We start from the raw sequence: 16743 nt of genomic DNA on the forward strand, positions 1-16743 counted from the left end.
GGTAGTGGGTACGGGTGAGTGCGCCCTCCACAGCCCCCCGGGCCTGGGAAAGTGAGGCCGGAGGCAGGCCCCATTTCCTCACCCAAAATACCAGTGTTAGGGGAGGCTTGCCGGAGGGAACCGCCTTTTCCCCACCCCCTTATCTTGCCCGGACACTCCCCGTTGCCAGAGCAACTCCCCCACCGCCAGTGCGCATGCACCGTTGCCAGAGCAACTCCTGCCCGTGACAAACAGCTTCCGCGTCCTCTCAGAACCAATCCAAGCCTTTAACCCTTATAGCTACCCCGCCCTCTAAACCGCCCAATATAAGCTTGTACTCTCCCCTAATAAACTCTCTTGGTTTTCATCACCCAAAAAGAAACGTGTCCCGCCTGTTCCTTTCTCGCCGCCCTCCATACTTGCACGCCTCCCGCCGGGGACCTGGCCAAGTCCCCCGCCTCGCCCTCGCCTCCGGGAAAGAGCCCCCGCCGCCGGTACCCTCGGAGCAATCCTGGGAGCCTAGGATTTAGCAACCGGCCGCCACCCTCCCCCAGACGAATCAACTGCGACCGCAGTTCTTGTGCTATTTTATGACTACTTTGGCATAAGCAAATTTGCTTGAAGGAAAAAAAATCCAAGTAATTTCTAAAATGACATTTCATACACAATAACACTGTAGTTACATTTATACATAACAAGAAAAGTTTTGAAAAAATGTTAAATACCTCGGTCTGACCTTCATGGGCACTGGACTCATGGGTAACTCGAATAGCCTGTAATAAGAATACGAAGTATTTATAGGAAATGTCACTAAATCCAACTTTTAAGTGAAGACAACCAACAACAAAGGTAAATTTTAACATCTAAAGCCATGTTAAGAAAACAACAAATTGGTGGAAATTAAGACACAATTTAATACTAGATATTTTAAAATCATATTAGTAAACAAATGAACTGCTTTACTTTCCAACCCACAAAATCTCTGAGGATTTAGGAAATGAATAGCTGTTTATTTATTTCTGGATCTAAGTAGCAGTCACTTAATGTATTTAATTGTTAGAACTAATACTTTATTCAATCAAGACTAGAATAAAGTGGGCACCTTACAGAAGGAGACTGAAGGAGCTTATCTCGTCTGTTTCTCCATATTACATGCTCCTCTGCAGCATTTTGCTTAATCATGCAGCTTCAATAGGCAGTTTAGACATGTGTAACAAAAAGCATGTATTTACCACACGCTAGACAATTTGGTTTCTTGAATTTAAAAAAATGCTCTTATAATACCCACTATTAGCAAGGGTGCAGAGATATGGGCACACTAGTAAACTATAGGTAAAAGTACAACTTTTATGAATGGCAATGTGCAGTAAGTATCAAAGCCTTAAAAACATGCAAACTGTTTGATCCAGCAATTTCTCCTCTAGGAGATTATATATTTACATGCTAATTATATATAATTAAAGATATTTGCAAAGATTTAGCTACAAAGATGTATCCTGCAATTTTTTTTAAATATTGAAAAGGGAAAAATATTAAATTTCTGATAAATTATTTATTAAGTAAAATACTATACAATGGAAAGCTATGGAGCCATTAAATGATGATGTCAATATATACTTACTGGTATATAATATGTTTGTGATAGGTTAAATGAAAAAAGCAAGTTATGAAAGAGTATTATAGTGTGATTAAAATTTGTCCAAAAAAATGTGTATATAGGTATATATTCTCTACAAAAAATGTTAATGGTGGTGACCTGTCATTGGTGGGATTAAAAGTGATTTTTATATTGTTTAATTTCATGTAAAATAAAGATGTTTTGTGAAATCTGCAGGTTTTTAAAGTAAAGATAATTTAAAATAATCATGAGTATAATGGAATGCTAAAACAACATGATCAAATTGATTAATTTATTGGACACAAACTCTGCACACGGCATTGTCATAGCCAAATAAGCAATATAATATACTGTGCCTCTAATTTCAAGGTGAATTTACAATCTAGTTAATATTATTAAAAGGTAAAAAATCCTTCAAAGGAAATTAGAATTCAAAAATAATAAAGCTTAATAACCGTTTTTAAACAATTCTATGAAGTTGTGTAATCATTTATTTAAAATGAAAATTAATGGCCACTGTCGTCACACACTCAAAAAAACTATTACACTGATACAATAGTTAGAGTATGGTCTGATGTCTACCTTTGAACCTTTATTTTTCTATTCGTTTTCAGCCTTTTCCAAATTCCCAGTGAAAGACACATCGGCTACTGTCAGGCATATATTTACTACAGGGAGGGAATGGTAAGAAATAACCAACCATAAGATGTTTTATTACTGTGTAAATCAAACTGCTTTTATTTTCTCATTCAGCAATGGATATAGAAAAGAAGTGGCAATTTCTCAACATTTACAGATATTTCAGATAATGTTACCTGAAAAGTACAAAAGGCACTTTTAAGAGATAAAACAGAATCCATAACTGCTCAAAACTACAGTTTCAAGACAAACCTGCAAACAGAATCTGCAGTCCCACAAAACTTTGCCCATACATGACATCAAGAAAGAATGAAGGTACTAACATCATAGTTCTCCAGGTATCTGGCTCTTTCTTCAGGGCTCATTGACACAGATTCTTCCAGGAATTTTTTCAAGGTTGAACCCGATTCTGAAGTTATTAAAGAAGACAAAATTGAGAACATTACAAGGCTTGATACCGCAAAGAGACCGATATATGAAAATGCTAAAAGCATGCTATTTGTCAGGTAAAACCCTTTCATTGGTAAGTTGGGAATTATAATAAAATATAAGGATTCAATACAAATCAATTTTAAATTCTAATATAAGCATTTCATAAAGACCACAAGAAACTTTAAAGATTTGTGATAATTATACCTCATGTTTTGAAAATTAAAAAAAAAAAAAAAAAAGAAGAAGCAAAAATGAGAAGTTACAATAGGGCAGAAGACAATGTGCAATCAATTTGTAAAGAAAAAACTGAATCTTGTGATAAATGATAGGGCTTAAGTTACTTGTTTGCTAAACTCCTGCTTATCAACAATATAAAAGAATGGGAAGGATTAATATTTATTCTAACAGTATATATATTCCCATTATAAAAAATGAAAAAGGGAAATGCTTTATTTTCTAGTTTGAAAGAAAGAATTACAGCACCCCCTACTGCTCAATGAAATTATATCTTAGGGAGAAGAATAGTAGTAATGAAAAATTATTTACCAAAGTGCATCTTGTCTTTATTGTTAGCAATAGCATGGATCAGTCCAATTGTTCCACAGGCATTGCTGATTGTTTGCTTCATGAAATATACTGATGAGGTAACATCCTGTCCCTGAGATTTAATTTTTTCTTCCTCTTCTGTTCTGAAGACTTCATACTATTAAAAAAAATAAAAAAAGTCATTGGTCTACATGTGAAAAATAACACATTAAAAAGGACTCAAAGAAAAAACAGATCAATGAGACCTCATCAAAATTAAAATCTTTCATGCATCAAAGGACGTTATCATGAAAGTGAAAAGACAACCTACTCAATGGGAGAAATTATTTGGAAACCACATATACAAAAAGGGTTTAATATCCAGAATATATAAAGAAATCCTACAACTCAAAAAGAAAAAGACAAACTACCCAATTAAAAAATGGGTAAAACCTCCCCCCTATGTTGGACCCGATTTCCAGGGGTGCAAATCTCCCTGACAACGCAGGATATGACTCCTGGGGATGAATATGGACCCAGCATCTGGGATTGAGAACCTCTTCTTGATCAAAAGGGGGATGTGAAATGGAACAAAATAAAGTTTCAGTGGCTGAGAGATTTAAAATGGACTCGAGAGGTCACTCTCGCAGACATTCTTACGCACTATACAGATAACACCTATTAGGTTTTAATGTATTGGAATAGCTAGAAGTATATACCTGAAACTATCAAACTCCAACCCAGTAGTCTGGACTCCTGAAGATGATAGTATAACAATGTAGATTACAATTGTTATAATTGTGATTGTGAAAACCTTGTGGATCACACTCCCTTTATCTAGTGTATGGATGGATGAGTAGAAAAATGGGGACAAAAACTAAATGAAAGGTGGGGTGGGATGGGAGGATGATTTGGGTGTTCTTTTTTACTTTTATTTTTTATTCTTATTCTGATTCTTTCTGGTGTAAGGAAAATGTTCAAGGATGGATTAGGGTGATGAATGCATAACTATATGATGGTACTGTGAACAGTTGGTTGTGCACCATGGATGATTGTATGGTATGTGAATGTATCTTAATAAAACTGAATTTAATTTAAAAACATGGGCAAAAGAGTTGAATAGACATACAACTGGCCAAAAAGCACATGAAAAGATACACAACATCATTAGCCATCAGGGAAATACAAATCAAAACTATGAGATACCATTTCACACCAACTAGAACAGTTACTCTTGAAAAAATAATAGAAAATTACAAGTAAAGAAAGCGTCCAAGCTCAACAACGACACCACCTAAAATTCCAAAACGAGCCCCCAACTCCTAAATTCCTACTGGACCAATCTATGATAATAGAAGAAATAATGTTAATATAAGTAACAAGAATAAATTTCTCCATGCACAAGCTTATATCAGAACGGACCCACCACTGATTATTAACAACCAGACTTCTCCACACCACTAAACATTTTCAAGTCCCACCCATTGTTAACCCAACACAGGCGTGCACGCTGGAAAGATTAAAAGAAGTAGAAGGAACTCGGCAAACACAAATCCCGCCTGTTTACCAAAAACATCACCTCTAGCATAATAATTATTAGAGGCACCGCCTGCCCAGTGACACATGTTCAACGGCCACGGTACCCTGACCGTGCAAAGGTAGCATAATCATTTGTTCTCTAATTAAGGACTTGTATGAAAGGCCCAACGAGGATTTTACTGTCTCCTACTTCCAATCAGTGAAACTGACCTCCCCGTGAAGAGGCAGGGAAAGACCCATAAGACGAGAAGACCCTATGGAACTTCAATTAACTAGCCTAACTGCAACCCCCACAAACCAACAGGAACAACCACTCACAACCTAGGCTAACAATTTCGGTTGGGGTGACCTCGGAGCACAAACAAACCTCTGAATGGCTATGCATTCAGACCTTACCAGTCAACATACTTCAACATCATTAACTGACCCAAGCAATTGATCAACGGAACAAGTTACCCTAGGGATAACAGCGCAATCCTATTTCAGAGTCCATATCGACAATAGGGTTTACGACCTCGATGTTGGATCAGGACATCATTGGGATGATCATCAATAGATGAATGGATAAACAAAATGTATAGATTCATACAATGGAATGTTATTCAGCAGTAAAAAGGAGTAAAGTTCTGATTCATGCGACAACCTGGATGAACCTTGAATACATTGGGTAGAGTAAAATAAGCCAGACACAAAAGGACAAATATTGTATAATCTCACTGATGTGAAATAATTCGAACCAGTACACTCAGAATTTAGAATATAGGAAACCAGGGCCTGGAAGTGTGTATTTTATATATTTTATCAATGAGACTTCCGCAACCTACAACTTCGCTCACACACCAAAAACTATTAAGCAAAAAAAAAAAAAAAGACTCAAATGGTTTTTGAAGAAAAAATACAAATGACTAAACATACTTAAGAAAAAAAAAAAAAGGTTAAAGTCAGAGAATTAATCTGTCACCTACCAGACTGGCAAAGATTGAAACAGAGCAACAGTACCCAGTGTTGGTAAAGGTATGGGTGAAAAGGGATTATTTTATGCTACTACTAAAAGTATACATTTGTACAAACTTTCTAGGGGCATACAGCAATGTATTTAAACATTTTAAACCTGCATATCTTTCAATAAGCAATTTTCTTTGTATGAAACATCACATAAGCTTAAAAACGTGCAATTATATATATATATATATATATAAAATTTGTATAAATATGTTAAGAACATAAAAATGAAAAAATTTGAAATATCTGTCAATGGAGATTTAACATATTATAGCATAGTTAATAGAACACTTACAAGCATCCTTAAAATGATAAAAGTGGATTTATACGTTCTGCCTTAGAAATCTGTCCATAATTATAAAGTAGTTATAGGTCAGTAAATATTAATAGGATTCCCATTTACATTTTTAAAATATTTACTTTAGCTATACATTTAAAAGTCTGAAAGAGGTTAACTTTAACAGAGGTTATCTCTGGGACCAAGAGATTACTGGAGATCTTTTACTTTCAATTTTTTACATTTCTGTACTGTTTATCATTGATAAAAGTATTTTTCCTTTTTAAAAATCATACTATATCTACAGCATACACACTATATTTATAACCAAACTATATTCATAATAAATGTTCACCATTACCTACAATAACTGGTTGTAAAAGTAACATGCTATAATAACATGAGGGTGACCTCTACAGCTGTCTGTCTGGGCCCACATCCTGGCTCCTGCATTATTAGCTGTGTGATTTTGTCAAGTTACTTAATGTCTCTGTGCCTCAGTTTCCTCACTGTAAAAAAAGAGGTTAAAAATAATAAAGGATTTTTCTTTTTTACTTTAATTGCTCTTTTTCACTTTAATTTTTATTCTTGTTATTTTTGCGGGTGTGGTAATGAAGGTGTCAGGGACTGATTTTGGTGATGAATGCACAACTATGTGGGGGTACTGTGAACAACTGAATGTACGCTTTGTTTTGTATGACTGCATGGTATGTGACTATATCTCAATAAAATGAATTTTAAAAAAAAGGAGTTAAAAAAATTTGTGAGGAGAAATAGGAGGAGAGTGAGGAGACTCAAAAGATGCTTTTATTGTTTTCCTAAAATTTTCAGATTCCAGTAGAGCTATATTGGAATAGAGCTATTCCAAACTATAACCTTGGAACCAAATCTGGCCTGCTATCTGTTTTCATAAGTTTGATTTATATATTGTCTATTATAGCTGTTTTCATGCTACAGACAAAGCTGAACAGTTGTACAGAGACTATGAGACCTGCAAGTGGAAAATATTTACTAACTTGGCCCCTTACAAAAAAAGTTTGTCAATCCCTGCAATAGAACAAATGATGTCTATAGAAAACCTATAATTAAGAAACTGGTTTCCAACAATAAATGTATCTATGCTTTAAAAGATGATTTTTATGCATGTGCTTCTAAATCAAATTTTTAAGTAACATTCCCAAAACAGATCAACATTAATTCATTCATATAACTTCAACTGATAAAAACTTCGGAAACGTTCAATATAGTTAAGGCTTATGCTGAAGTGTTTATACAGCTTAGTTTGTTGTTTTTTAAAATCAACATTCCTCGCTGACAAGGCAAAATGAGGTTTGACAATTTTTCAAGTTTTAATGTTTAGGGAAAAAGAATCCTAAAATGATAACAAGTATAGGGGAAAAAAAGAAAAAAAGGGAAAGAAAACATGATTAAGAAACTGCTAGGGACAAGTAGTATAAATAACAGAGAGAATAAATGAACATAATCTTCAACAATGACTTACTGTTTGTAAGAACAACTATAAAGCACACATTTTAAACACTATAATTAAATTTATTTAAAGGGTAATGACGTATTCATGACAGCTCCTTTGCTATTATTATGTTCAAGTCATTTACAACTCCATATTCAGTTTCAAAATTAGAACTTAAAAAACTAAAACATTGAATATCTCCTAAAACACTCACTAAATATCCTTTAGGTAAGTTTTTAATATGTCACTTACGAGCTGAAATGGAAGTTATCAAATTATAAGAGTCATCAAAAAAAGTGGCAGGTGCCGTTTATATTTATATTCTCTACTTACATAAGTAGTGTGCCAGTTTGAGTGTATTGTGTCCCCCAAATGCCATTATCTTTGTAGTCTTGTGTGGGGCAGAAGTTTTGGTGTTGGTTAGATTTGCTTGGAGTGTGCCCCACCCAGCTGTGGGAGATAATTTTGATGAGATGTTCCCATGGAGGCGTGGCCCCACCCATTCGGGGTGGGCCTTGATCGGTGGAGCTATATAAATGAGCTGACTTGGGGGAAAGAAAGAGAGTGCAGCTGGGAGTGATGTTTTGAAGAGAAGCAAGCTTGCTAGAAAGGAACGTCCTGGGAGAAAGCCATTTTGAGGCCGGAGCTTTGGAGCAGACGCCAGCTGCCTTCCTAGCTAGCAGAGGTTTTCCGGACACCACTGGCCATCCTCCGGTGAAGGTACCCGATTGCTGAGGTGTTACCTTGGATGCTTTGTGGCCTTAAGACTGTAATTGTTTAGTAAAATAAACCCCCGTTTTATAAAAGCCTATCCATCTCTGGTGTTTTGCATTCTCCAGCATTAGCAAACTAAGACAAGTAGATACTTATGTATACACTTGCTTATACATAAATACTTATATAAATACTTAAAGAATTGCATTCTTTGTAGCAATAAGCATGAGCTTTTCTTTAATACTGATGACCCACAAAATTAAGGAGATCAAATCCAATTTATTCTTTAAAAAAAAAGATCATGAAAATCAAATTTCCAATTCAGATCAAAAACTCACATTTGTATCACACAGCTAAAAAAACCTAGCTTAAAGCTGCTGATTTTTTCAGTTTTTTACTGCTCCTTAAAATTGGGGCCCTGGGATAGTTATCAACTGGGTTATTTCAGTAATCAAAAAGGAAAAAAAACACTAGAATAAGACAGAATAGACTTTCCTCTTCTACAAATTAGCTATGCAACTTCAAAATAGTCACAATCTCACCAATAAAATTAAGGGCTTGGTCTAATGCTGGGTCATCATAACTAAAAAATTTCTAACTCTAAAATTCTATGAATATAATATATATTTAATACATAATATATATATAATATATAACAGCAAATATGAAGAAATACCTCTTCTTTTATTAAATAATTTATTTTGTTGAATGCTTAAGTAGAGATTTTCAGTGTTATTTATTTTGAACTGAGGCTAATTAGTTTTTACAGGCAGAAAATTATCCTAGAATTTTTAGGATTGAGCAAAGCCTATTTCTTAATTTCTATGAGATTTGGCTCCATTATATTCCTGAAGAGTCAGACAACCTAAGTCATCACCATCTAATTTCTGCCACATCTTCCCAAACATTTAAGTACTTCATTTTAATTTTTTTTTATGTTCAGTTTCCTTTAATGACCCCCACACTTCCCTGAAGGGCAGGTGCAGGCAACTAGGCAATGGTGAGAAATGTTCACTTAAAGATCTTTCCCTGTTTAAAGGCTTGGCCCACATGCTGGGACGCCCCTTTCCAGGAACAATACTCCTGGACCAACGTCTAGGTCTCTTCACTGTTAGAATCCAGTTTCCACCACGTCACCTCATGGTCCACCTGCCAACCTGGACTCAGTGGAAAGTTAAACTCTTGGCCTCAGAAGACTCGCGCTTCAGAAACGAAGCTGCTATTGTTGGTTCCAAAGATGACGACACTGGCAAAGGCATTCTTCCTCAACTTGCCCAATCGCTACAACGTTCCAGTGTTGAGGCTGCAGCTCATGAAAGTCTGGGTGAGTTCTTCAGGGAAGTGGTACTCAGCACATCACAGGGACCAGCAGCCATCCTTATCAAAGTGCTCCCCAAAACATGTCAGCACCACAGAAAGTGTGTCCTCATTGGAGTACTTGCACTTAAAGTCATCCAACACAAAGGTACTCTTGGGCAGGTGAGCAAAGGGGACTGCTCACACTCACCCATCTCCTCCTCAGAGGCAGTTACCTTTTACTTCTCTTTCTGCTCAGCCTAGGGCTTCTGCTTCTCCTCCTATGGACGTTTCTCTTTCCATGGAGTGTCCTTAGGCAGGCTCTCTGCAAACTTTTCTTTGTTTTTATTGTGAACTTTAACATATACACAGTGACAACTTTCAAAGTACGATTTCACAAGTAGTGAGAGAGCAAATTTCAAAGAATGTCATGGGTCACAGTTCCACAACTTCAGCCATTTCATTATTGTAAAATGTAACATACATACACAAAGTTGTCATCTCTTGATGTACAGCTCAATAAGCAGTCATATAGGTAATTTCAAAAATTGTTATGAGTTACAGTTCCACAGTTTCAGTTCTTTCCTTATTCTGCAACACAAGGTATATACAGAAAGGTGAAGACCTTCAAGGCACAATTCAAGGAGCAGCAATACAGCAAATCCCAAGGGATGCTACAATTCCACCATGTCATTTACCTCCTTCCAGCCATTCCAACACCCCAGCATCCGAAAACATACATATATAATTATATAAAGTTTCAGTATTCCTAGACCTTTGTTAAATCTTATCTTGTTTGTTGCTACCCCTTCCTTTCACTCAATCTCTTTCTCCGTCTTCAGGGGTGTCTAGGCAGTGAGCACCCTAACTTGTTCATACTGAAAGGGGGTGTTGACAGTATGGGGAAGGGGCCACATCTGATAGTTGATCTTAAAGAGGCTGTTGCCTCTGGGTTTTAGGACTTGTCTGGTATAGGAACACTCTGGTGGATCTAAGTTTCTGAAAGATAAAATTTAGTGAGAAATCGCATTAAAAAATTTTTTTTTAATTAAAAAAAAATTTTAATTAAAAAAAACAAAAAATCTTAGTGCATCTTTCATAGAATCTCAGGTAGGGACTTAGGTATTTGGGGACAACTTTTGGTAAGGGCATGGCATACTGTGGCCATTTGGGATGTCTAGCTGGAGCTTGTCTAAGAGAAACCTCCAGGATAGTCCCTTGACTCTTTCAGCCACTGTGACCTCAGCTTGTTATCTTTCTTTTTCTCCCCTTTTGGTCAAGTAGACATTTTCAATACCTCACTGCCAGGGCCAGGCTCATTCCTGGGAATCATGTCCCACGTCGCCAGGAAGATTCATTCTCCTGGGAGTCATGTCCTTCGTGGGGTGGGGGGTGGGGGGTGGGAGGAGGTTAATGAATTTATTTGCTGTGTTGGGCTTACTCTGCAAACTTTTTAGCATCAAACTGGACCATCTTCTCACAGAGTTTCATCTCCCCCAAAACAGCAAGGAACTGGGGCTGATTAATGCAGGTGAGGAACCAGTAACTGGTATTGGAGGAAACTGGGCAGAAAGAAGATTCTAGGACCTATTTGTACAGCCACAACAAGCTGCAGACAATTGTGACGTCAACCAGTGTCACGCATTTTCCCACAAGAAAAATCCTCATCTTCAAGTGAACATCCAGCAGCCCCAGAATTCACCTCTTTCACATTCTCTGTGGCCTGCTTGTTGTGTCGCATGATGCCCAGGGTAGGGAACACCCAGGTACTGGCTTGGAGGACTATGTCGCTACCAGCAAAGCTCACCCTGGGCTGCTGCCTCTGGAGTACTTCCCTGCAGCTCCTCATTGATCACACAGTAAGCAGAGGCACTGCTTTCAAACACGCAGAATCCATCATCACCCTCAAATGCTGGAAAAGTGCAGCAGGAAATTTGCGGAGACATTCAGGAGTGCAGTTGGTTTGGCCCAAGTGGAAGTGGGTGGTGCAGAGAGCACACAGACATGAGCTCTGCTGTACTGGGCAGCGATGAGGGCCTTAAACGACCTCCATTTTTCAGGATATGGGTACAGGGTCCCAGCCCCCATGAGATTCCACAGAAGAAAGGGCTACTACTTCATTTTTTAACAACTACTAAGTTTATTCTATTGTTTTCTAAGTTTAAAAATAAAAATCACAAAGACACAGATTCAAAAGTGGTTTTAAAATGCACTTATAAGTTCTGGCTCTGCTCTATGTGTACACGTGAAATCATTGTTAAAGTATGGACTGAAATATAAAGAGATTCAAATTTAAATTCAGAGACCCAAAATAGCTATTTATAATCCCCAACATGTCCTATATAAGCCAATTAAAGAGTATTTAAGCTTACTAATTCCCATCCATATCAGGTTTACCTGAAAATAATATAACCTTTATCATCACCAGTTTCTCCACCACCATAAAATGGTTTGTTTTTTTTTGTTTGTTTGTTTGTTTCGTTTTTTTACAAACTAAAGAATAGTCATTTATTTTACATATTGGAGATGTGAATAGACCTTTATTCATATATTTTCTAAGAAACATTTAACATTGTTCTAGACTTTAACATTTCTAAAGTATATAATTTATAAATTAAACACAGTTGACCACTTGTACACTAAAAAATGTTTTGTTTGTTTTTTTGTGTTTTGGTGGGAAGGTGAGTTTATTGAAGATACATCAACAAGGAACTGGAGGAAAAAAAATTACTTTCTAAGACCAGTTCAGAGTGAGAAGAGTGGTTTGGGCTTTTATAATCCCAAACAGACAAAAGAAATGGCCAGGATCCAAAAGAAAGCAGAAGGGAAAATAAAATAGAAGAGAAAAACTGTATGGTGAGCATCTCCCTTCATTCAGGCTTGTTTTTTCAAGGAAAAGAAGGCATTGGTTATGAGACCAGCAATTTAAAAATACAACACGGATGAGGCAAATGAACTGTATTTTACAGAAGGAGAAAATTACCCAAGTTTTAAAAGACTAACCCAGGACTTTACTGCCAATCTATAAATTTAAATCCAGATATATCTTTGATTAAACTAGAACTGAAGATGTCCTCACTGCCTAGATTTGTCTGATTTTATGCAAAAGGGACCATTATTCTAAAAGAAGAGGGTATTTTAAATTCAACAATAAAACAGAACTTTGTATTTATCAAAAACTTTGTATCTTACTTAACAACAATACCTTTTCTGTAATAGGGAAGAGAAGTAACACTGCACACACTGGTCTTGGAACCATGCTAAGGAGTTCAGGATCCATTCCATATACATCAACAAATTGCCAGTTAGGATGCAGACCTAATTGTTTGAGAAACTGGTAAAAGAAAAAACAAAAAACAGAAAACATAGTGTTAACTGGTAAAAGAAAAACCAATATGGTGTTAAGAGGGAAATAATCAAGAAGTATGTATCATGGACCAAATACATTAAACGGAAGATACAAAATACAAATATTACTGATATTCAATAAGAATGAAGTAAAGCAGATTTTCCATGAATAGGGTAGGAAGAGACAGCTATTTATTTATATCAATCAACATTTAATATTCATAAAATGTTAGGCAGAACCCCCTTTTGCAAAACCCATAACTCTGGGATTAAACCTATTAAGCCAGCATGCGAAAAAATACATACAAGTTGGCTTGGTTTATATGTTAAGCTCGTTTCCTGTACTTGGTTTTAAGGAGATGCATCTGAGTTCTAGTAAATAAAGGATTATTTTAGAAGATTAACATAGTTTATCTTGCTTACCAAATATGATGACTGAAGTAGAAAGATAGAGAGGGAGAGAGAAAGAGAGATAATAGATTGATAGATTGATCAATTGACAGATGATAGATTGATAGATATCAAGAATTATATCAATGAACAAAGAGTGATACAAGGCCAAAAAAGCCCAAGTGACTTGTGTAAACAGCAGCAAATGTTTGATACAGAAGTAAACTGACCTCTTGAAACCCACTTGACCTCAATGCTTCTCTTATATCTGACAAAGCAACTGTAACAAAAGATTAATGGTTTTTTGAAACTCTTATGATTTCATAGAAGAATAAAATGTCAGACCTTAACACATCATATAAGTAAAAATTCTAAAAACATTATGCAGCCAATTTCACAATATTAATCAATGTCTCTACTGAATGAAGTTTAAGATGGGAAAAAAAGCATCTATCACAAAATAGGCTTTAGATGGCAGAAAAAAAGGAACAGAGGAAACAAAAATCATATCAAAAATGCATTATTTTTTCTCAACATCATTAGCCATCAGGGAAATGCAAATCAAAACCACAGTGAGATACCATTTCACACCCATTTATTAAAAACAACAACGATAACAACAAAAAACAGAAAATAACTAGTGTTAGGATACAGAGAAATAGGAACACTCATTCATTGCTGGTGGCAATGTAAAATGGTGCAGCCACTGTGGAAGACAGTCTGGCGGTTCCTCAGAAAGCTAAGTATAGAACTACCAAATGACCTGGCAATCCCACTACTAGGGATATACCCAAAAGAATTGAAAGGAGGGACTCAAACAGATATTTGCACACCCATGTTCACAGAGGCATTATTCACAATTGCAATAAAGATGGAAGTAACCTAATTGTCCATCAACTGATAAATGGATAAACAAAATGTGGTATATACATAACAATGAAATATTATGCAGCAAGTCCTGATGCAACAACATGGATGAACCTTGAAGACATCATGTTGAATGAAATAAGTCAGACACAAAAGGACAAATATTGTATGATCTCACAATCATATGATTGTGATTTGACTTGAAACAATTAGAATAAGCAAACTCATAGAGTCAGAATCTAGAATATAGGTTACCAGGGGATGGGGTGGGGGTAGGGAATGGGAATTTAAGGCTTAAAATGTACCGAGTTCCTATTTTGAATGACGGAAATGTTTTGGATGATGGTGATGGTGACACAACATTGTGAACACAATTACCAATAACTGAAATATATATCTGAATGGGACTAAAAGGGAAAATGTTAGATTGTATATATGTTCACAGAATAAAATAAAATAAAAAATCCATGGAACTACATTACACAAACAGTGAACCCTAAGTTAAACCATGGACTTTAGTTTAATAGTGCAATTATAAAAATATGCTATCATTGATTGTAACTAATGTTCTACGCAAGGTGATGGTGGTGGGGTGATGTATGGGAATCCTGTATTTTATTCATGATTGTTCTGTAACGCAGAACTTCTTCTCTAATAAAGAAAAAACAACTTCTCTAATAGTGAAGATATCTTATATCTTACCTCAAGAATACATTATAGTATCTATTGATCTTACATTACCTGAAATTTAAAAATAAAAATAGCTGTCTTGGGTATTTCTTCCTGAAGAACAATCATATCACATATACTTAGATCATCAAAATGAGGTCTTACAAAGCCAATGGAAATTATGCCATGTTACATATACAGTTTTATTCATCTCACACACAATCTGGTTCTATAAGACAAGCCCCTAGAGGGCTAGTCTCTATATCCCTCCATTTCTCTCCCTGTAGAAGGGACTCTACTTAGTGATAACATCATTGGTCAAAAATAAGTTCTTAGATATTTTTCATAAGAAATTTATTGAACTAAAATTCCTCTCATGGCAGAATATACTCAACATTATTATTGTTATATTAGTTTCATTCCTGTATCAAGTTACATGCCCTACAACAGTGTGGGGTCATGAAGATCAATGGATTCCTCTTCACTATATCCATTCTTCATTTGATTCCTATTCATAATAGTTAAAACTTAGAAAGTTCACTAAAGCTCTCCAAACTTTTTCTGTTTCACTTTCCCACTTCCTCCAACATTCCCAGTCTATGCCATTCCTAATATTCAATTATTTCTGGAAATCAAAAAGGATTAAAATTGGGTGCAAAGTCAAGGAAAGAAACTGTATCTTATCTTTTTAATTCCATTGCCTGGCATTGTATCTGGCAAGCCCACAAAGATACCGAAGTAATATTTGTTGAACTGAGCCAAATATTATATCTCCATTTTAGATCATCCAACCACCTGGTAATCTACATATGCCAATTAGAATTTCTTTTAATAAACATTTAATATATATTTGGGTTTTTTGGTGCCAAGTAAAAGAGGTAGGAACAATCCATAATCTAAAACCTGGCATTCTTTTAAGCAAATCTCAATACAATCAACATAGGATTAACAGCCCTAAAAAGGCATACCCTCAAGGAAAAGCACCATCCACCCTAAGTCACTGTGAAGTAAAGGGCCCTCATTTTATATCAGCCAAAGCTAACAAGAATAAAAAATACCAAGATCCAAAGGCATCAACTAAAGAGACTAAGGACACAATGATTAAATAGTAAAGGCTTTAAACCAGAATCATACTTTTCCTAATTTTTTACTCATATCACCAATCAAAAGAAATAGATATAAAGAATTTCAATTCAATTCATATCTATTAAATATATTAGTTATACCCTATGACTCCAGATTGCTCCAAGCCAGACTTATACTGGAAATAATCAAATGAATAAAAAGAATAAAAGCAGCAGTTAAAAAAAAGAGAATAAAAGCAGCAGTTAAAGTGGAAAAAGGGTAAGAAAGATGAACTTAAACTTTTAAAAACCTCTCTTTTTTTTAAATCACAAAGATGTTCTACTTTTATAATTTTTTAAAAAAGAATTGTTTAAAATTAACATTTGCAAATAGAGAAAGAGCAGAAGGAAATTTTCTAAAATGTTAATAACTTAGCTGATGTGAACCCAACTCGTTATTTCACAGTATTTTTAATGTTTTACTTTTGTAATAGTTATATGTAAGTTATAAATTAAGAGAACTGATACAAACTAGACGTAAACTCAAGATTAGTTTTAAAATTATACCAAAAAAAATCTCTCCAGAAAACTCACAAAGAAAATTATTCTATGTATGCATTTGCAAAGCCATCTTTATACATTTAATTAGAAGAATCCAATTTGCATCAAGCAGGCTACATGGTTTTTAAATCTCCAAATACCAGTCTTTCTAGTTTAAACATTGGGAATAAAGTAACGTAAAAAAAATTTAACTGATTACTTCTCTAAAAAAAAGGCATGACTAGGTCCCAACCCCTGGTCCTATGGGTGTGAAACCATTTGCAAACAGAACCTTCAAAAATATTATTAGATAAGGTGTGTCCAAACTGAATGAGAGAGGACCTTCATCCAAAAAGGCTTAAATCCTTACAAG

General features: G+C 35.4%; 1 protein-coding gene and 1 pseudogene across 2 annotated transcripts in view; both read right to left on the minus strand.

Moving 5' to 3' along the window:
• The window catches only part of UCHL3 (ubiquitin C-terminal hydrolase L3), a 65630-nt gene that overhangs the window by 37890 nt on the left and 10997 nt on the right, over positions 1-16743 (minus strand). For both annotated transcript variants that reach the window (XM_037800482.1, XM_037800483.1), the window contains 4 exons: positions 12698-12826; positions 3215-3371; positions 2560-2645; positions 705-752 (listed from right to left, as the gene is read on the minus strand). In XM_037800482.1, coding sequence (XP_037656410.1) covers positions 705-752; positions 2560-2645; positions 3215-3371; positions 12698-12826 — 420 coding nt within the window. The remainder of the gene's footprint in view (positions 1-704; positions 753-2559; positions 2646-3214; positions 3372-12697; positions 12827-16743) is intronic.
• Positions 8965-11580, minus strand: LOC119507316 (annotated as a pseudogene).

Source organism: Choloepus didactylus, chromosome 12, assembly GCF_015220235.1.
Source record: "Choloepus didactylus isolate mChoDid1 chromosome 12, mChoDid1.pri, whole genome shotgun sequence".
In the NCBI taxonomy this organism is placed as follows: domain Eukaryota; kingdom Metazoa; phylum Chordata; class Mammalia; order Pilosa; family Megalonychidae; genus Choloepus; species Choloepus didactylus.